Below are 22522 nucleotides of genomic sequence, written 5' to 3' on the forward strand. Positions count from 1 at the left end.
TAAAATAGAGTAACAATAGTACCTTCCTCATATGTCTGTTTTGAGAATTAGAAGACCTAATATTAAGAAATAAACTTAGAATAGTATCAGGCAGATAGTAAAAATCTATCTGTCTTAGCTATTTTTATTGTCAAAGCTGTTCTTTTAGTGATACTTAACAACCACAAAAATTTGTTAATAAATAGAATGTCGAACATTAGGGGCACGATAAAGTAACGTATAACAGATCTATATAATGGTTATGATCTAATAGTATTCCAGAAAGCAGAAAACATCACTGTATATAACTTCATAATTTTACATGACTTTGTCTATGTTAAAAACATGCATACAAAAAGATGGAAAGAAAATATAGCAAAATTCTCAATATATCTATTTACGTGTAGCATTAAAGATAATTTTTATGTTCTCCTTTCTAATCTTTTTATTTTTCCAAACTTTTTATATTATTCATATACTGTATTACTTATGAAATATCTTCTTTACCAAACTAGTATCCTTAGGATTTGAAGGAAGGATGAATACGTGGAGCACAGAGGAATTTTAGGGCATGAAAATACTCTGTAGGACACCATAATGATAGATATATATCATTACATATTTGTCCAAAGTCACAAAATGTCCAACATCAAGTGTAAACCCTAACATAAACTATGGACATTGGATGATAATGATGTGTCAATGTAGATCCATCAGTTGTACCAAATGTACCAATATGGTGGGGGATGTTGATAATGGGGGATGCTACACATGTATGGGGACAGGGCGTATAAGGGAATCTCTGTACCTCTCCCTCGATTTTGCTGTGAACCTAAAACTGCCCCCCCAAATAAAATCTTAATAAAATACACAAATAAATTTTAAAGGAAAAAAGAGTACCCTTCATTGTTTACCAATCTTTTATTTTCAACTTAATGTCAGTTTACATTTTAATCAGAAATGGGTTGGCATATTATTGGAATTTTTCCCCTCTAATTTTCAAAAATTGTCCATGATATTTTTTATGAACTAGTTCTACAGAAGCTCTGTAGTTTAATTTGTGTGGGAAAATATGTTTTACTGAAACTTACATTTCTATCTCTTTTCCTACATTTTGATTTAATTACCTGAGATCCTCAGAGCAGTAAGGGTGGAAAAAACATAATCCAAGTAACAATGAAACTATTACATTGGTTTTATTATCTATTACTTCACTATTGCCTGAAGCACACTGTCTATTTATTACTTTAATTCTGCTTGAATTTCTTATCAGTTAATTCTCTGAGTCTTGAATGGTTTAATGCATTGGAAATAGAGAGACAGTAAAGGATGGTTATTGGTTATTTTTATTTTCTCAGAACCATGCTGCTCTTTTAATAACATGCTAAGCCATCATGCTTAAGAAAAGAAAAACTAAAGACCATTTTAGCATTTGGTAATATACTTCAGTTTGAGAGGGTAGACTGTTGTAGAGAGTAGTAAAACTACAGCTATTGCTACAAATTAATCATCTGTGTAATCTCACTCATTCATGACTTTAGAATTTAGAAAATACTCCAGACATTATTCTCCGTAATTTGTTCAAGTAATGAATTTTATATGCATGGATTCATTAACCAAAAAATATTTGGTAGGATTTCCTAGATCAATAAACTAAAGCACTTCAAGTGGATAAGCCATTAAAAAAGAGAAAAAACATTTTAAAACAAAAATATTTTGCAGATAATTGTTAGTTCTATTAATTCTGTTTTCATCAGCCCCCAAATGGATCATTTCCTATGGGTTTTCAAATTTTTCAAAATTAAACTTAATTTTAATTTATTTCTGTTTATGACATTATAAGAGAAACATTGAGTGCTTTCCAACCCATAGTCACAAAGCTGACAAAACTTTCCTACTCATGAAGTCCAATCAGTCAGTGATCCCAGAGCAGACAGAACAACTCATCTTTACTGGTTTCTCCATAATGGTCATGTCTACTCACAGGGCTTAGCAATACATATATATATATACACACATACATATGTATATATATATACATACACACACACATATAGTTAACTCATATAATAGTCTTGTTACTTAAAATCGTAAAATGAAACAGTCTAAACTAAACAAGAATCCAGCTAAAGCAGCAATGAATTTTGTTTCCAAGTAGAAGGCTATTTATTATATATTCCAATCGCTCCCTAAGCAACAAGATTTATGACCCTATATTAACACCAACACTTGATGCACAACAAGTTTACCAGTGAGATCTCCACAAAAGAACAGGCAAACTGATACCAAGAGAGGTCAGCTTATTTGAGAACTCTCTTTAAAAAGCAATAGCTCTTTTTTTCTGCCTTACTTCAAAGAAAAAGGATTGCCCCAGAAATGGCTAATTTTATCCCTAAAACTCTAGAGTTGAACCACTATTTTTTTTCTTTTTTTTCAACGTGTAGAAAAAAGCAACATGGATTAATCTTGTACTCCAATGCTATTTCCTCTTAATTGCTTCTCCTTTCTACCTTTTCAAATCTTATCCACATCTCAAAGACCCCAAATTTTCCTTTTTGGTTTTTCATTCTCCCTAAGGACGTGGCCTTCATGAAAATCTCCACTGTTTAATCGTAACACTTGGATATGTGATCTCCTGTATATGGCACTGACCCATTTGTGTTAATCATGACAATCTGAATAAATCATGTTTCTTAAAATTCATATCTTACCATCTTTTTTAAGTTTCTACTACCCTTTTCACCAAAGTCTTACTACTAAGTACATACCAAGTATCAGTTTACAAATCTATATATACTCATTCTTATTCTCAATTCTGTTTTCTTAGATCACAGTGAGAGTGGTGGTCACTAAAAGTAGTAATGCCTTTTTACACTATTGATGTTCAAAGACAGGATAAATATATCCCAACCTATTCTTTGAGTTCACTGAGACCAGAAACTCCAAATTATTCATCTTGGTAGCAATAAAAAGGTAATATAGTATTTGGCACACAATAGATGCTGAATAAATATGTTGAACTATACTTAAGGCTTTTCCATTATAGTACAGAAGACCCAGAAACTCATATTATTTCTGAAAAGTCAAGTAATTTGAGGTTTTACTAAATTCTGAGGGCAGAATAAATCTGCCCCTAGACTTTCTAGAAATCCTGTTCTTCTTCTTCTAATATACAATCTAATTATAATTAAGCAATAATAATCATAAAAGATACCAATAATAATAGAATTTTGTTACTCATTGTTTTTTTCTTTATTTTTTTGTTCATCAGTAATTTATTTATTTATTTACTTATTTATTTTTGGCTGCATTGGGTCTTCATTGCTGCACGCAGGCTTTCTCTAGTTGCGGCGAGCGGGGTCTACTCTGTTACGGTGCATGGGCTTCTCATTGCGGTGGCTTCTCTTGTTGCGGAGCACGGGCTCTAGACGCGCGGGCTCAGTAGTTGTGGCACGTGGGCTCAGTAGTTGTGGCTCGCGAGCTCTAGAGAGCAGGATCAGTAGTTGTGGCACACGGGCTTAATTACTCTGCGGCATCTTCCTGGACCAGGGCTCGAACCCATGTCTCCTGCATTGGCAGGTGGATTCTTAACCACTGTGCCACCAGGGAAGTCCCTGTTACTAATTGTTAAAGAGTTCCAAGCAGCTACTATTATGTTGGAATCTATCCCACTACCTGAATTTTCAGATGACTGAAATCCAGAAAACTTCTAAAGAGAAAATAAATTTCAAAATAACCTCAAACAAAAGTCTAATATTGGGGCTTCCCTGGTGGCGCAGTGGTTGAGAGTCCGCCTGCAGATGCAGGGGACACGGGTTCGTGCCCCGGTCCGGGAAGATCCCACATGATGAGGAGCGGCTGGGCCCGTGAGCCATGGCCGCTGAGCCTGCGCATCCGGAGCCTGTGCTCCGCAACGGGAGGGGCCACAGCAGTGAGAGGCCCGCGTACTACCAAAAAAAAAAAAAAAAGTCTAATATTGTTGGTGCAGAGTTTATGCAAAAATAAAGGACAAAATATTCAGAATACCACATTTTAGTTAGAATGAAAAAGGCAGATATGGGGACATATGTATATGTATAACTGATTCACTTTGTTATAAAGCAGAAACTAACACACCATTGTAAAGCAATTATACTCCAATAAAGATTTAAAAAAAAAAAAGGCAGGGAAAAAACAAATACCATATGGTGAATGATATAGTGATGCAGTCATAATCACTTTCTTATTTCTAATTTCTGTTCCAAATTAATAACAGCTCTACGCTAACTTATATTAAAATATATTATGGCATAAACACATATCATTGCCAATAAAGGAATTAGAATTCAAAATATAACCGTTTATATTTAGTATATACCAATGATAAGCTGCCAGAATAGTGAATGTAACAATTAATGAATAGTGACATTTATATTTACAAGTCATAGGTGTAGGCACCAACAGGTTTGTGATTTACAAAGTTTTCAGTTACTCCTCCATTCAAAATTACATCAAAAACAGGTTCAGTCATGTGTGCAATATTATCTTAAAAAGATAAATGCTGGACAACTGCAAGATGTCATAGGTTAAACATGCCCTATAAATATTTTGTTCTTGAAATAACTATCTCTCCTATTACATAAATGGCCAGTGTTTTGAGATTCAGACATAGTATCCACAACTCCATGTGCAAACCTAGGATGATGATGTCCTCACAAAAGTAATTAATAATCACATCAAATCATTTATCATTCATAAATTCCACTCTCAGGGGTGAAATTTTTAGCCAGACAGGGCCTGGCACCCAATCAAAGCTTACAGAGCATCAAGATAAAATTTTATCTATAGATCTGTCTAGAAGACAGATCTTTTCATTTACTTGGTTTTACATTACCTGTGCTTTTCTATTCCTTTCATAAACTGTTTGTTTTTTCCCTAATAAAAATCCTCAAGCAAATGAAAACAGAAAGAGTGAAAGGGAGAGAGATCCACAGACTCCCTGAAACACTTCTTTGTGATTCTATCCAAGAGCTACAGTGAGGTTAAAAGTTTCACTATAGATCTACCTGGTCTCCAAACATCTACAGAATAATGATGCAAAGCAGAACTAGGACCATGTGCAGTTTCTTGTCATTTATTCTGTCTAAAATAAGGAGTGGGGTGACACATTGTAACATAAGAAGTATGTGCCCATAGATGCGGAGTTTTGATTGACTACCTTTCTCTTAATCTCAGCCTCCTCGCTGAAGCAGTAAATACGTTTCTGTGCTGATGTAGCTTTCCCACATCCCCCATCTTAGAAACCTCAACAACCGTAAAGCACAATTCTGCCAAAAGGAACTTGCCCAAATTTGTTCGTTTTTTAAAACGCCATCATGTTTCGGATGAAAATACAGCCTGCCAAAGATGTCAAATAAAAGGATAACAAAGAAACAAACAGCATCTTTAGACTTGAATTTCTATGCATAACCTCACCATCTGTCAACCAGTTGTGAAACAATGATCCTAGAGAAGCCCTGAAACACGAACAAGTTTCCTCCTCGCATCTATCATCTGTATCAATCTCCGCTCTCAGGACCTCAGTAGTAATTATGTTCTGCCAGTGGAGCAACCTACAAGAATGGCATTTGCCATTTGCAAACCAAACCCTGCCGATGAATGGGTCATTTTAACAGACTTGTACTTGGTAACAAACGCGGAGTTCAGTTCACAGAGGTAACGGGGAGAGGGGGAGAAAGAAGGAGGGCTCTATCCTCACATTTGGATTGGAAATTGGACAGAGGAGGTAGGTCTCTAGAGGCCAGCCATCCAAACGACCCTCAATCTCTTCCCTCCTGGCCTTCAGGATTATAATTTTGGACCTAGACTACGCCCCACCCCTTCCCTTCCCACTGCGGCCACCACCTTCGAAGTTACAGTGTCAGCTCTCCTGCAACTGGGGGTGCGGACTCCTGGCGGAGAACAGCACCAGGCACCCAGTCAGTAGCGGAACACTGGGCTGGGACTCTGCCACCAGCTCCGAGACGCCACCCGCGGGCTCGCGGGAGACCCCACCCCTCCCAACCCTGCCCTCGCCCCCGCCTGGAGCTGCAGCCTGAGTTACGCATCCTCAGCCTTGACACTGCCTCCGCTTCTTTCTATCCGCATCAACGCTGGTGGGGGTGGGAGGGCAGAAGTAAAATGGGGGTTGGGGGGAGCGACAAAGAAACACAACAGTCCTGGTTCCCAAGAGCCAGGACTCAAGTGGCAAGACGCTGGTGCACGCACACCAAACACACACACACACACAATCACGCACGCACGCACTCACCGACGCGCCCTGCGCCCCAGGTTCTATGCCAACGGCGACAAGATAGGAGGAAGAAAGGAGGTGGGGTGGCGAGAAGGCCCGGAGTTACTGGGAGGGACATTCCGAGGAGAGCAGGGGATGCCTCAGGAACTGCGAAAGTGAGAAAGTCCCAGACCCCCTTTACATCCCCAAGTCTGGGTTCTCCTGCCAGCAGCCCCGGGTCGCCTTCCTTCCAGCTGGGCTCGGGAACCAGGGACGGTGGCCGGAGCCGACCTTCTCCCAGGCTGCCCTCTCGGGCCTGGCCCAGGGCACGGAACCCGGCCCCCTTTCAGCCCCGGCCTGAGGAGGCTGCCAGGCAAGGAGAGACTTGCCAGCGGACTCTGGGGGAGCAAGAGGGCAGGAGAGAAGCATCTTGCACTCTGCGGCCGGTTGCTGGTTTCTTCCTCTGTCGACACACCCCCAGTGAATCCCCTTCCCCAACACACACACACACACACACACACACACAGAGACACGCGTGTTCACCCCTCTCACCATCCCAGGTGCATCGATTAAAACACTAGTTGATTTCTTCCTGATTAGAAAAAAAAGAAAGTGCAACAACTCTTCTCAGGAGTCGCTGGAGGAAAGAAAGTCCGTCTGCAGGCGTCTTTCTATAGTTTCCCTTGAGTTAAGAAATCTGGCGGTCCCCAGTGAAAACGGGACCGGGAACCCCAGCGGGTGAAAGGCGACGAACTCCTTCCCCACACCCCGCACCTCTCACCTCCTTAAGTTCCTTGGCCACGTCCTTCAGGTCGCCCAGGACTAATTCCAGATCCTCCACGATGATCTTGATCTGTTCCTTCACCTTGGTTTTGGAGGCTGCCGGCGGTCCCTCGGCTGGAGAGGACGAGGAGGGGGTCCCCTTGGACTTGGCTGACATTCTTTGGGGGCAAGCGAGGCAGGTCAGCACAGGCGGGCGAGCGGAGGCTGCTGCGCGCCCCGGTCCCTGGCGCCGCGGCGGCCGCTGCCGCCCCAGTCCCCCCACATCTTGGACGCTCCCCGGGCAGCGGCGGGTGGCTGCGCTCGGCGGTCGGCCGGGTGGCCGCACTGTGGTGCTGCCATCAACTCTCCGAGACGCGGCGCTCGGCGCGGGGCTGCAGACGGGCGAACAGCGCGCCTGCGCCTCCTCCCGCCGCCGCCCGCCGCTCGCGCGCACACAGGCGCTCGCTCCCCGCCCGCGGAGAGGGGCGCCTGGCCGCCGGTCCCTGGCTGTCAGCTGCAGTCCCCGCGGCACGTGCCTCCGGGATCTCTCCCAGAACACCTGGGCGTCAGGGAGCCGAGAGATAAGTTCGTGTCCTGCCCACCCTCTCGTCTTGATACTGAAATGCCCTCATCATCATATCCTGCTGGATGTCTTGTCACATCCAGCTTAGATTCCTTCTGTTTCACCCACCAGTAGAGACCCGGATCCCCACCACACTTTCTGATCGATTGATTAAGAACCACAGTAGGGTCAGAGTTTAATTTAGGGCTAGTAAAGCGACCCTAAATGTTCATCCAGGGCCAAAGTGTGTCCCGAAGGCCTCCAATCACTCTCCTACTCACCCAAGAGTTAAACAGAGGTGTTCTTACTTGTGCAGAAATAAAAAGAGGTGTGGATAAAATCGACCCCTCACCCCCCTGGAATCATGATATTTAACCAGTGTTCTTGAAAGAGGTAGTTTAATCCTGCTGATTCCACAGAGCTAATAGAGGATTTCTTAATTGGAAGTCCTCACATCAAAAATCCCCTGGGAGACTGTCTGAGTCATCTTGGCTGTACTCAACTGGGACAGCTCCCGTTTTTTGTTTTTGTTTTTTTAACTGTCTTTCCTCTTTTCGTGGCCTATGATGATGTATGTTTTGGGTGCAGGGGAAATACACTGGATCTCCTCTTGTGAAAGCTGAATAAGAAGAGTTTGCCACCAACTTTTTTTTTTTCTTTTTTGTATCCATTTCAAGTCTTTTGCAACTAAATAAAGAGGAAATAACTTTCTGACTGTTCTGTCAAAATGACCCAGGTGGGGGAGTTAACAGGAAGCCTTCAGTTTCATTCTCAGTAGGTGGCTAGGATTCTCATTAGTTAAAGTTTTAATTTCCTTAGTAGCAAACCCATGGGTTATTAGCTACTGACCTGGAAGGCTGGATCTACTTTATTTTCTTCATACACTCTACTCCAAATCATTATTTTAATAAGCTTCCCATTTAGTCATGCCTTAGCAAGGACCTCTGTCTCTTGCTTCTCACACCCCAGATTGTTCCATTATGCTTCTGCATCTTGGCAGCTCTCCTCTTCCTCGTTCCTTAAACCCCTCATATTCACTCTCTTCATTCTGAATAATTCATCTTGATAAAATCCTTGGAAGTCATATTTGGAATATGGAAGAAAAAAGAGACAACAGAAGAAAAATAGAAATTTAGAAGTGTTATCGAAAGAATAACAACATTGAAAAATCAGAGGAAAAAGAAAGGTATAAAGCAGAAGTTGCTGGAAGAAAATTAAAATAAGAATAAAGGAACCAGTGTGCACTAAGCAAATTGGAGAGGAGAAGAGGGAAGAAATTATTAGAAGTGTTAAATAAGTAATATGGTTCAGTTCTCTAAGGTAGAGAGAATATATATTTTTAAGTGCCCTGTCTCTGCAGGTTCTTCTTTATTGTATAAAGGTGTAACAGTAAAATATATATACATCAGGTTTACAAACTCCCCCATGGTAAATTCCTAATCTTTAACTATACTCTTATTTCATATCTGAAGAAGGATAAGTGGTCAGAAATTGCGGGAAAGAATGTGAGAAAAAGGGAAGGTACTGCTCCTTTATATTAGAATTTTTGACTCTCAATAGTAGGCACTTGAATAGGGAAGCCCCCCAAACTCAAAAATGATGAATTTAAGCAAGAATACTGGAAAAGAGGAAAGGAGGTGGTGTTTTTCTTCCACTGACAAAATAATCCTTTTATTAATATAAGGATATTTCCATGCCACTCTGAATCTCTTCACTAATGATTAAAAAAAATTCTGTTCTCCTATGGTATCCATTGCTAGCAATGAGCCAAACTATTTTGGCTCAAAACTGAGTCATAATTATTACTTTAAAACACATTATGCACATCCATATCACAATTTACTCTTAAATAATGGTTATCATCCATCTATCTATCTATCTATCTATATTTAAATACAATATGGAGTTAACTGAAAGGGAAAAGTTGTAATTGGCTTCCAAACCCAAACTAACAAAGCTAGTCGACCCCCAGCAGTGATGACTACCACTATCTTTTAGTCATTAATCAGGTATGGATAAAATATTCCTAAAGAAGAAAGTTTTACAAAAAGAGTTAAAGACATTGAGGGGAAGGAGACAATAAGAAGGACACAAGGATATACGTCAAATCTATTTGCTCTCTATTTTTTTTATCGCCTTTGTGGAAAAATTAGTCACTCCGTTGGCACATCCTGCACTCTGTCAGAGATTCATATATATGATGTTCTAAAGCCAAATTATGAGGGCCACACAACAAAAGTGACACCTAATAAAATTTCTTATTAATGTGTTCATAAATCTGTTTATGTACTAGTGCTAGAGGCAAATGGGTACATACTCAAACCACATCACTTATAAACTTAGAATAACAAACTGCTAATAGAAAGTGTCTTATTTGTAGAAATGATTGTTCACCCAGAATTTTATTCTTTCTGTATCTTTAGTCAACATTTTCTGAGGGTTGCAGCAAGAAGGATTGGATAATTATAGGAGATCATCTAGTGGTTGTTCACTTACAGGCATTTATCAATATTTTCCTGTGTGTGTATGTATGTGTGTGTGTTTAATCTGTTGCATTCAATCTCTAAAAATTAACCTGCATGAGCAATGCTATGACACTGACATACTTTTTAATTCACAAAGAGCTCAAGAATATTCCCAAAATATTTTGTCCCATTTTGTTGACAGCAGCTTTTATCAATATACCACCATAATAATGTCCATTGAGTCTCAAAAAAAAAAGGATATGCATAATATAACATCGCTCGTATAATGACGTCACTTGGTTTTCTTTCTTTTATTTCTTTTGCATAAACTTTGTTTGTAAAATCCAATAAAGTCATTAGAGATATTTGAAAACATTAAGAAAAAGAAAAAAATAAAGGAATGACAACTTTGTTTCCACCAAAATAGTTTTCACTGGGTGAAAAATACTGGCAAACAACGTGGGTAGGAGAGAAAATGCCATTAGTGAAATGCAACAGAGAAAAATGAGTAAAGTTCTCCACGTATACATTGACTAAGAAATATACTGTACATGATATGCCTAGGCAGTGATTTGCAAATCTGGCACACATCAGAGCTTGTTAAAATACAGATTGCTGGAATCCACCCCCAGGGTATGTGATCTAGTAAGTCTGGGGTGGGGTTTGAAATTTGCATTTTAACAAGTTTCTAGGCTGCTGGAGAAAGACCAGCCTCTGAAAACCACTGGTTTGAGAGATTGAAAGAAAACTTTAGGTTTCTTTTTAGCTAGAAAGCCTTAAAGATCATCCAGTTACATCTCTTCATATTATAGATGAGAAAACAATGCCTTGGGAGGTTAAATGGTACCTCCAAATTTTCACATCTAGGGAATACAAATTGGGAGCTAGAACCTCATGTTGACTCAGACTTGTGGAGTTGTCTCCATTTGTCCAGAGAATATCTCCTTTTTATGTAGTAATTGCTTTTGGCATGATGGCTATCTACTATAGATGCATATTGGTAAAAATAAACAAACAAACAAATGTGATCTGGAAGTTTAAATACAAATACCCATTGTACAATAGTACCCTGAGTAATTAGAACTTTTTCTATTCTGAAGTAGCTGTTCAATAAACACTTGATAGGGACATGAATGAATGAAGTGTTGTCTATCTCTGTGTTTTGAAACTAATTTAATTCAACAAATATTTTTTTAAATGGCTACTGTAGGCAAGAATCTATGCTATGGAGTAGATGTGCCACTAGGTTTAGCAAGGCACAGTCCCGGCAAGAACAATTAGATAATTCCACATATAACTCTAATATAAAATATTGTACCTCAGAGTATCTCTTTATTGCCCTCTTTGCCAACTACAGTCAGTTTATTTTACTTGACCTACAAAGTCAATGTATACTTAATTTTTTTTCCTTACTTTTTATCCATGAGACAGAAACTGAACTTTTGCTTAACTGAACAAAGGAAATTGTCTCGTAGCTTAACCATAGAAAGGCAAGGAGAGAAATATTTTCCAGTAGAATTGGAGCCAGAAATTCTAGGACCATTGGGACTATTTCTTTCTATGTACCCCATTCCCTTTTAATAGATTGGCTTTAGTTTCTCCCTGAAGTTGAACCTTGGTCAATGATAAATCCCGGTTCACATCTTTATAACTTTGCACGTAGAAAAGAAAGAGATAATTACAGCAAGCTCCCAGGAGAGGACTTTGATAGGTCCAGCTTAGGTCATGGACACACACCGTGGCCAATTACTGTGATCAGCTCAGGTGCAAAGCTGCTCTTACAGTTGTGCCACTCTTAGAGAAAAGTCATACATTTGTATATTTATTACCATGATTTTCCAGCAGGTGGCAGTAAGTTGAGTCGTTCTACAAAAATCTGTATATTATAATAATTTTCTGATAATATGGAAGTAAAATATTTTTAGGAAGCAAAACTGTTTTCAAATTCATACAAAGAAAGACATCCTATGAATTAGCAATGGTCCTACTTGGGTTAGTAACTGGTGATGAGGAAGTTTAATGACTGGCCCAACTTGGATTAAGTTGCCTACACCTGTGGCCTATTTCTCCCTCAAAGGTGGAGATGTGCCCCTGTGAAAATAAAAAGTTATCTACCATATAGCCTTTAGATTGGATTATATACCTTTCTTTTTCCTCACACTTCAGATTGACAATTTAAAATTGTTTTGCTTCCCAAAGCTAGCTGCACTCAAGTCTTAGTTTTAACATTTCGTTTACCCATGAAAAGAACCACCAACCCCCTCATCCATTCCCATTTTTGAGTCAACTCTAAAGACCTGCAATATTAATATTGTGATATTATATATTGTTGGTTATTATATATACATAATATATACATATATATCATTGGTTATACAGATGAACATAGCTCCTGAAACCCTTGGAATTTCCTGGGCAATAAGAACAATGACATAATGTTTGGTCTCTTGTTCTCAGTTCTTGAAAATGCTACAAGGAAGTGCCTTTTGGATCCCACCCAAGGGAGGAGGCTGGATGCCAGGAGAACCAACCATGTGATTAGAAAGTTGGGACTTTAAATCACACCCCCTGATTCCCAGAAAGAGATGAGGTGCTTGAGGTTAAATCAATCACCACTGACCAGTGATATAGTCAACCATGACTATGGAATGAAGCCTCCATAAAAACCGAGAAGAACAGTTTCTGGCCCTCCTTTTCAGAGAGCTTTCAAGTTGGGGAATAAGAATGCTTCCAAGTGTCACCGTACTGGGCCCCAACCTTTATGTGAACAGAAGCTCCTCTGCTCTGCACCTCACCCTATGTATCTCTTCATCTCACTGTTGATTTGTCCCCTTTAATATCCTTTTATAATAAATCAGTAATCCTGTGAGTAATGGGTTTTCCTGAGTTCCGTGAGCAGTTCTAGCAAATTCTTCAAACCCAAAGAGGGGGTTGTAGGTACCTTTGATTTAAAGCCAGTCAGTCAGAAGTACAGACAACAACCTCGGCTTGTGATTGGTGTTTGAAGTAAAGAGTGGTGTTGTGGGACTAAGCCCTTTACTTGTGGAATCAAATTCTATCTTCCCATAGATAGTGTCAGAATTGAGCTGAATCCTCAGACACGCTGCTGGCATCTGAGAATTGCTTGTTGGCGTGGGGAAGCCTACACATACACACACACACACACACACACACACACACACACACACACACACACACCTTAGAATTGAGTCCAGGAACCCCTTTCAAGACTTCCCCAGCCCAGAGCTGCTGAACTGCCCCACCACGTGTGCAAGCAAAATGCTGAAACAATTATTCCCGTTCACCCAAGTTTTCAAGAGTTTCCACTTATCCTGAAACCTTGGGACCCATGCCTGACATCTCATTGTACTCTGTCTCATTCTACCCCTCAGCTACAAAATGCTGGACCAAGTGAAGAAATAACCTGAGACTTTCAATATTCGAGGACCATTACAGACTTGGCCAAAGAGGTGCCTTAAAACTTGGCCAGTTGCCATTCTGCACAGTTTAACAGCCTAACAGCCTCTTTCCATAGAAAGTGATTCAGCTACAACCAAGGAATATTTGATCATTTAGTAGAACCCAATAACCCTGCTAACACCAAAACAATTGAAAATCCGATTCAATCATTCATGAGCCCAATTAATTTTAATAGATACTTGGAGATCCCTATTCTTGTTAAGTATCAGGATTTTTTTCCCCAAGGAAATGAGTAAGGGTGGGCCAGGAATCACTACTGTTTCTAATAGAGTCAGAAAGGACAGAGAATTTGGCAGAGGTTGTACCACTCCCCCTGCTTAAGGAACACCTTGACTTTCAGGAATGTAAAGTCAAATCCTGCCAGTTGTAAGATGTCACCAACGTTATCCACTGTGTATGGCTAGATAATGTGCAGTTTTAGCTTCTCATCTTGGATGGAATGACCCAAATCTGCAAACAATCTAGAACATTCTGTGTAACGCCTAACCTCCAAAACTGTGAGAAAAATAAATCACAGTGTTGAATCCACCCAGTCTACTGTATTTTTGTGTGGAAGCCCAAGCTCAGATAAACTCTGTTTTGTTTTGTTTTTCTAACTTCACTGAGATATAACTGACATAATATTTTATAAGCTTTAGATGTAGATATGTTGATTTGATACTTATATGTTGCAAAATGATTACTACCATAGCGTTAGCTAACACCTCCATCCCATCACATAATTACCATTTCTTTTTTGTGGCGAGAACATTTAAGATCTATTCTCTTAGAAAATTTAATTACATTTTACAGTATCATTAGCTAAAATCACCATGCCATATTTCAGATCCCCAGCTTATAACTGGAAGTCTGCACCCTATGACTAACATCTCCCCTTTTCCTTACCCTTTAGCCTCTGGTAAACACCATTCTACTCTCTGTTTCTAGAGTTCAGCTTTTTTAGATTCCACATGTAAGTGATATCATACAGTATTTGTTTTCCTCTGCCTGATTTATTCTACTTAGCAAAATACCCCCAAGTTCCATCCATGCTGTTACAAATGGCAAGATTTCTTGCTTTATCATAGCTGAATAATAGTTCATTGTATATGTATACCACATCTTCTTTATCCATTCATCCATTGACTAACACTTAGGTTATTTCCATATCTTGCCTATTGTGAATAATGCTTCAGTGAACATGAGGATACAGACAGCTCTTTGAGATCCTAATTTCACTTCCTTGGGATATACATATACCCAGAAGTGCAATTGCTAGATTATATGGTAGCTCTAAAATAGATTTTGGTACTGAGAAGTGGAGTGCTGCTGTAACATATACCTAAAAATGTGAAAGAAGCTTTGGAACTGGGTAATGGGTAGAGGCTGAAAAAGTTTTGAGGTGCATGCTAGATCTATGAACATTTGGGCCATTCTGGTGGGGGCTGAGAAAGAAAAGAGGAGATCTGGAGAGAAAGCTTCCATCTTCCTAGAGAGTGCACAAATACTTATGAATAGGATGTTTGTAGAAATATGGACGTGAAGGTGCATTCTGGTAATGTCTCATACAGACAAAAGGACATGTTATTGGGAGCTGGAAGAAAGGCTATCCTTATTATAAAGTGACAAAGTACTTGGCTAAAGTGTGTCAGTGTTCAAGTGTTTTATGGAAGACAGAACTTGTGAGTGATGAAACTGGATATTTAACTGAAGAGGTTTCCAAGCAAATGTTGAAGGACCAGTCTAGGTCCTCCTGACTGCTTATAGCATAATGAAAAAAAGAAAGATGAATTAAAGGAGGGATTGCTAAGCAAAAAAGGAACCAGAACTTAAAGATTTGGAAAATTCTCAGTCTATTTTGTAGAAAAATAAGAAATCATGTTCAGAAGAGAACACCAAGGGTGAGGCTGGACTATCTATCAAAGATACTACAGAAACTGAAATACAGCCAGTTTGAGCTGAAGGGGACGGAGATAGAACAAAATGAAAGAAGGATGTCAGACTTCTTAGATTCTATAGAGCTGGATCATAATTCTGTGAGGATGGAAATGTATATTCTCCTTCAAGAATTGGAAAGAAAGATCCCAGAGATCATTTAGAGATCATCAGGGCCACCACCATGGATTTAACAGGTCAGATGGCTTTCATACAAAGACTTGGGAACGAGCCAACCCTGCAAAGCAATGGGACAGGGTTACTCAGGATCTTGGGGGTATGACCCCCACACATCAGAATCATGGAGGGAGGATCACCACTTCAGCAGTTCCTGAAGGCAGAACTGATGCCACAGTGGGCCTGTGGAGCAGGGCATTGAACCAAAGAGTATTATTCTCCAGCACCAAGATCTGATGGAATTTCCCTTGTCAGGTTTTGGACTTCCTGGGGACCCATCATTCTTTCCTTCTTTCCTGTTTCTCCCTTTTGGAATGGGAATGCCTATCCTATGCCACCATTGTATTTTGGAAGCACATTAACTTATCTGGTTTCACAGGTTCACATATAGAGAGTAATTTTGCCTCAGGATGAATTGAAACAGAGCAGGACCCTATGGTCTCACTCCCCCGCCAGCTGCCCCAGCCACCATGTCCTCTGACTGCCTTTTGTCTGTAGAAAAACATTAACCAAAGAATAAGTTTAATCAGAGAAGTGAGAAAATGCAGAAGCAAAGGAAAGCAGTCAAAATAATTATAGTTTAGTCAATAAGCAAAGTCAAGAACCTTTAGTTCCTCCTCAAGGGCTGTAGATAATGTTCTGAGCCATGTCCTGTGAGCTGTCTTGTAGATACTGAAATCCCCACCAGGTGGAAGAAGTTAACTACATGATGACCAGACTGTAGCCATGACATAAACTGCCACCATTCCAAGAACTGGCTTCAAAGAAATGGGAAAAAATGACCCTGGAACTGAAGATTAACTATACTTAAAACAATCAAAATGACATTGATCAGACCACTGCATGACCAATTTCAAGATGACTGTCAGAGCCGACTATGCTGTTTCTGCATGTAGCCCCCTCCCTCCGCCTATAAAAGCTCTTGACCACTGATTGTCAGTGGGGGGAGTCAGCCTTTGGACACAAGTCTCCCTTCTCCCCTGGTTGCTGGCCTCTGAAATAAAGCAAACTTTCCTTTTCAGCAACTTTGCCTCTTGAGTATTGGCTTTAGAGTGGCGAGCAGCCCAACGCCACTTTTGGTAACAGAATTATACCTCATGTCTCACCCATATCTGATTTAGATGATACTTAGATGAGACTTTGGACTTCAGATTTTAAAGGTGATGGTGGAATGAATTAAGACTTTGGGGATTGTTGGGATGTAATGACATAAATCACAGCAAGATCCTTTCTGATCCACCTCCTAGAGAAATGGAAATAAAAACAAAAATAAACAAATGGGACCTAAGGAAACTTAAAAGCTTCTGCACAGCAAAGGAAACCATAAAAAAGATGAAAAGACAACCCTCAGAATGGAGAAAATATTTGCAAATGAAGCAACTGACAAAGGATTAATCTCCAAAATTTACAAACAGCTCATGCAGCTCAATATCAGGAAAACAAACAATCCATCCAAAAATGCGCAGAAGACCTAAATAAACATTTCTCCAAAGAAGACATACAGACTGCCAACAAACACATGAAAGAATGCTCAACATCACTTATCATTAGAGAAATGCAAATCAAAACTACAATGAGATATCATCTCACACTAGTCAGAATGGCCATCATCAAAAAATCTACAAACAATAAATGCTGGAGAGGGTATGGAGAAAAGGGAACACTCTTGCACTGTTGGTGGGAATGTAAATTGATACAGCTATTATGGAGAACAGTATGGAGGTTCCTTAAAAAACTAAAAATAGAACTACCATACGACCCAGCAATCCCACTATTGGGCATATACCGTGAGAAAATCATAATTCAAGTACAATAGCCAGGACACGGAAGCATCCTAAGTGTCCATAAACAGATGAATGGATAAAGAAGATGTGGCACGTATATACAATGGAATATTACTCAGCCATAAAAAGAAACGAAATTGAGATATTTGTAGTGAGGTGGATGGACCTAGAATCTGTCATACAGAGTGAAGTAAGTCAGAAAGAGAAAAAACAAATACCGTTATGCTAACATATATATATGGAATCTAAAAAAAAAAAAAAAAAAGAATGGTCATGAAGAACTTAGGGGCAAGACCGGAATAAAGATACAGTCCTACTAGAAAATGGACTTGAGGATATGGGGAGGGGGTAGGGTAAGCAGGGACAAAATGAGAGCGTGGCGTGGACATATATACACTACCAAAGGTAAAATAGATAGCTAGTGGGAAGCAGCCGCATAGCACAGGGAGGTCAGCTAGGTGCTTTGTGACCACCTAGAGCAGCAGGATAGGGAGGGTGGGAGGGAGGGAGATGCAAGAGGGAAGAGATATGGGGACATATGTATATGTATAACTGATTCACTTTGTTATAAAGCAGAAACTAACACACCATTGTAAAGCAATTATACTCCAATAAAGATGTTTAAAAAAAAAGTGAATTACTTAAAAATTAATAATATTTGTTCTAATTCTATCAATTCTTTTTCAAATATCTTTTTACATACTTGCAAGCTGTTTTTCTCTTTCAATAACTGTGCTAATTCATTGAAACTATTTCAGCTCAGTATGTATTTGTAAATGTTATAATTGAGAGGAAAAAGTGCTCAGTGTTAATAAATTTTAAGACATTGTCTTTATTCTATAATAGTATCCCATCATAATGACCATCTTCTATTTACTTAGCTTTTCATATAATTTTTATAAAAACTTTTTAGGATTACCATACATAATGTACTATGTACAAAGTACTACTAGACTGTATTTTCAGTGTGCTTAGCACTAGCTAAAATAATACTTTAGCAGGACATTTGAAAATGGTTCAGCCCTTTCCCACATAGCACAGACATTTAATATCCCTCATTCCAGTAAATGCCAGTCACAATAGCTGTCCAGACATCTAAAATGCCCCCTACAAGGTAGTACTTTTCCCTTTACAAACCACTATGCCAAAGGTGTGTAGTATCTAACAGAAGGAAAAGTCTTTATCCCCTATTTTGAACTTTTAAAAAACTAGTACAAAGTGCTTCACTGTCTCTCTTCTTTTTAAACAATAAAGCAGTGGGCTCTGGTGGGAAGTCGGTGGATTCGAAGTGAGACACCTTAGGTTTGAAACTCATGTTCTGCCGCCAGTATGTGATCACAGACACTGAAACTCCACCATTTGCTTCTTTATCTGCAAATGTGGATACAATACCTATTTTGAAAATGTAGAGTGAGAATGAAGAGAGATAATTAGGTGGAAACGTTTTGTAATCTGTAAATTACTGAATAAATGTTAGTCATTGTTATTCTTTTTTGTGTTTGTTTTGATTATAGTTCACTGTGCATCAAGGAACAGTGTTACCTCTGCTGTTCCAGGATTTGGCTGCTTTCCAGAATTGCTTGATAAAGTAAATCCCTCTACAACAGCATTTTTCAAAATATGTCTCAGCAGTTTCAATTAAAAGAGAAAAAAAAGGAAACACTGCATACTATGTACCCCTCTTACATAATGTTGAGGTTAAATATCAGGATGTTAACATCTGAAAAATCATACCTGTTAAATTTTAGTTTCCAAACTTGTTTCATTTGACCATAAAATCTCCAAATCTCCTTCTATGTCTCCTCCTTTCCTTTCCTTTCTTCCTTCCTTCCACCCTTCCCACCTTCCTGCCCTTCCTTCCTTCCTTCTTCTTTTAACATAACACTTCTGAGTATTGTGTTTAAAGAATTTCATGGAACACAACTTAGTAAGATCTATTTTAAATGTTTCTAGTGATTACTCTTGATCATGTTTTGCTTTTCCTAGGAATTGATTCTGTATAGCTGGATTATTCTGTATAGGAGAACTTTACCAGGAATTGTGTATGTTTCAGTAGTATTTTTATGCTGATATAATTTTCCATATGACAAATTTTCTTTGGTTATTTTTGTTCATGCTGTATTCGTATACAACTTTACTATTTTCCAAGCATGTCCCAATGTTACATCATCATCTTCCTTTACCTAAGGATAATCCAGTAAAACTAAAGCATGGAAGTACTATTATCCTAAATTTGCAGAATAAGGCTTCTAAGGCTAAGAGAGTTACTTAAAACCACACACACCTGTTGTGGGACATGACCAGCAGCAGAACCCCAAAGTCCTCATCCTTGCCCATTGAGCTTTCTCCTACAATGCAATGCTTCCTAAACTCTTTCCGTTTCATACTGTGAACTTTCACATCTCTTTGCTATCTTTGTGTGCCCTGCCCCCTGCCCCCCAAATAGTGCATTTTCTGCTTCAGGTCAGGAATGTGAAGGGTAGAATTTGCTTACTTATTTTTAGCTGCCTATAACTGAACCCCTGTCTTTATTTGCTACAGGCTATTTGGGAACAGGAGAGAAAGTTTGAGAGGTTTATATTAGTTTTGAAATACTGAAGGAAAACCTCCCATTCTCAAATTCAGACCAAGATTTATTCAAGAAATGTCCAAGACAGTAGCTCTTTCAGATTTGTTAAGCATAAGACTGAATCCTCAAAGGTTTGGGTTAATAATCCTGAAGTAGAACAGTATGTACTATAACAATGGGACTTTCCCTGCCGTAAGGGCATTGCAATGTTTCACAAAAGAAAAGCAGTTGTTCAAGTGGTGCCCATCTGGAGCCATAAACAGCTCAGAATACACTAACGCAACCAAGAAAACAACAGGGAAAGCTTTTCTGTGTACCTTCCACCATGCCTTTGACACACTGGCAGCTCAGTAACATTGCTGCCATTTCTGAGCTGTTGGGGAGAGCGGCCCATGAACAGAAGGTGTGACTGAGACTGCTCTGGCACAGGGCCGTACTGTAGTGCAAGGTGGGATTCAAGCAGCTTCTCTTTGACAGGCTGAATGCCAGGTAATTTATAGCCAAGTGACTTGATGATTGGAACCAATGGGAAATCTACACTATGTACCAAATTCTGCAATAATGTGACTGTTGGATTCAATCTGCTCCTTACCCAGGACTCTTATTGTTTTAGGAGTTGCAGTATAAAAATCAATAACTTACGTAACATTGATTATAGTAGGAGTGTAAGCTATTTCTTGTTTACCTGACAACATATATGTTTCTAACCTTAAACACATTGTGATGGATCATGTTTCACTAAATCTAGCGATAAATTGCGTATTATAAAATTAATTTAATATTATTCTTTTGATTTTGCTATAAGATATACATTCAAATATGTTTTAGTCCATTTTGTAAGGATTACCCTGTTAAAGTTATGAAGTTAAAATGGGGCTCCCGTAGCATTTTCTACTGAAGTGATTCTGGGGACACAAGATGTGTACCTAATGGCAGGTGGGGGCTGAAAGGGTAAATGAACGGAACCTGATGGGGGAGTCATCAGAGCAAGAGTTTGAATAAAGGAAACCAGACACACTGTCCCTATTGTTTGCAGTGATCTCTGTACAGGAGATCACCTGTATGGACTACATCCTTGAGCTCCTTTTCTCTCTACCTTCCAGATGGGTTCAGGTAATCGAGACTAGAGGAAAGCTATTTCCTTGTCTGGCATATTTCCTGTAGGACTGGCTGTGTCCCTTAGTCACAGCCCTTGACAAAGACCTTCCTGGGTTCTATTTATATTATTCTGTTCCTTCTTCCCTTCAGTCCTCAGACTTTTCTGAGGTTCTGCACCACTCCTTGGTTTCACTACACTCTAAGCAAAGTTTTCCTGACTGTCCTTTTATTAAACTCTTTTCAAATTACCCAGTGTGAAAGTATCATATTTTAGCTGACCCTGCCTTACATACACTAGAAGTCAAACACGTCTGTACATGCATGGCTGGCCAACTAGTTAGGACTCTATTTGTAAAAGTATAAAAGAATGTTCTAGGAAGGCCTTCAGTCTAGGCAAAGAGAGACCTAGGGTCCCCCACCTTAATCCTAGAGCCACTGCAGGAAAATAATGTGTGTGTGTGTGTGTGTGTGTTTTACAACAGAGTGTGTATCTGTTGGCTAATTCTCCCATCCACACATCTACCCTGCAATATGAGTGCATCCCTAACCAATTTATTTAATAAATTTCTTATACATTAGGTCAAATACAGTAGAAGTTGGGCAAGTTTATATGGTCAAATGTTTTTACAGGTACACAAAATTTCAAATTTTTCTGGTGGTGTTCTTTCTTTAGCCCTCACATTTAAATTGTGCAAATAAATTTACCATCATACACACCTTGTTTAGATTATTTTTCTAAGCAATATTCTGAAACATTTAGTGTGTATAAGTAGCATCAGTTGTTTCTTCCATAAGCAATACCAGGCAAATCAAAGAGATTGGGCAACACAATCCTAGGTGGTGATAAGTATTTTTTGAAATGCAGTTGAATTAGTTTCTTTTTTTATGTTAAAAAAAATTGATTCCCATTTTTTATTTGATGGTTCCAAATATAAAAAAAGTCAAGGTTCTTACACCAATTATCTCAAATGAGACCATGCAAAGCAATTTAAAGTGTATACAACAATCATTCCCCCTTCAGTTTTGCTGCTTTATACAACTGTGTGATCCACAGAAAATTGAATGGCATGTTGGTTGGAAAATTTCACCAGTTTACAAAAAACAAACAAAAAAATGAACAAAAGCCCAACAACAAACATGAAAGATAGGTGCTACTTTGTGTCTGTGAATCAATTTACAAACTTTTTAAAATTTAGGAGCCCCACGGAACTAAAAATTTTAGCTGCCCAATTTTATCCAACTACTCCACAGGAAGCACGAATGACAGTCCCAACACTCTGTAAACTTTGAAGAGTTGAGATAGTAGACACTATTTGTTATCTATAGTAGATCCAACTGTTGAGTCTGCAAACGTAGGCTTTTTTCTCTTAACAGAAATAAATCTCCTTAGGGCCTTTCCTCTAATTTTGCTAGGCTGGGTTACAAAAGAATAGTGAAGAACCCTTCATGTGAAATTTAAAGTGTGACAACTGAAATATTCTG

General features: G+C 39.1%; 1 protein-coding gene across 4 annotated transcripts in view; it reads right to left on the minus strand.

Moving 5' to 3' along the window:
* PRR16 (proline rich 16) overlaps positions 1-7265 on the minus strand; it is a 265937-nt gene extending 258672 nt beyond the window's left edge. For 3 of the 4 annotated variants that reach the window (XR_004482164.2, XM_033423827.2, XM_004267488.3), the window contains exon 1: positions 7011-7265. Coding sequence is in view for 2 of the 4 variants with exons in the window: in XM_033423827.2 (XP_033279718.1) it covers positions 7011-7169 (159 nt within the window). In the remaining 2 variants the exon portion in view is untranslated. The remainder of the gene's footprint in view (positions 1-7010) is intronic. The other variant, XM_033423828.2, reaches the window with a different exon arrangement.
* Positions 7266-22522: the final 15257 nt, after the last annotated feature.

This window comes from Orcinus orca, chromosome 3 (assembly GCF_937001465.1).
Source record: "Orcinus orca chromosome 3, mOrcOrc1.1, whole genome shotgun sequence".
NCBI classification, from domain to species: domain Eukaryota; kingdom Metazoa; phylum Chordata; class Mammalia; order Artiodactyla; family Delphinidae; genus Orcinus; species Orcinus orca.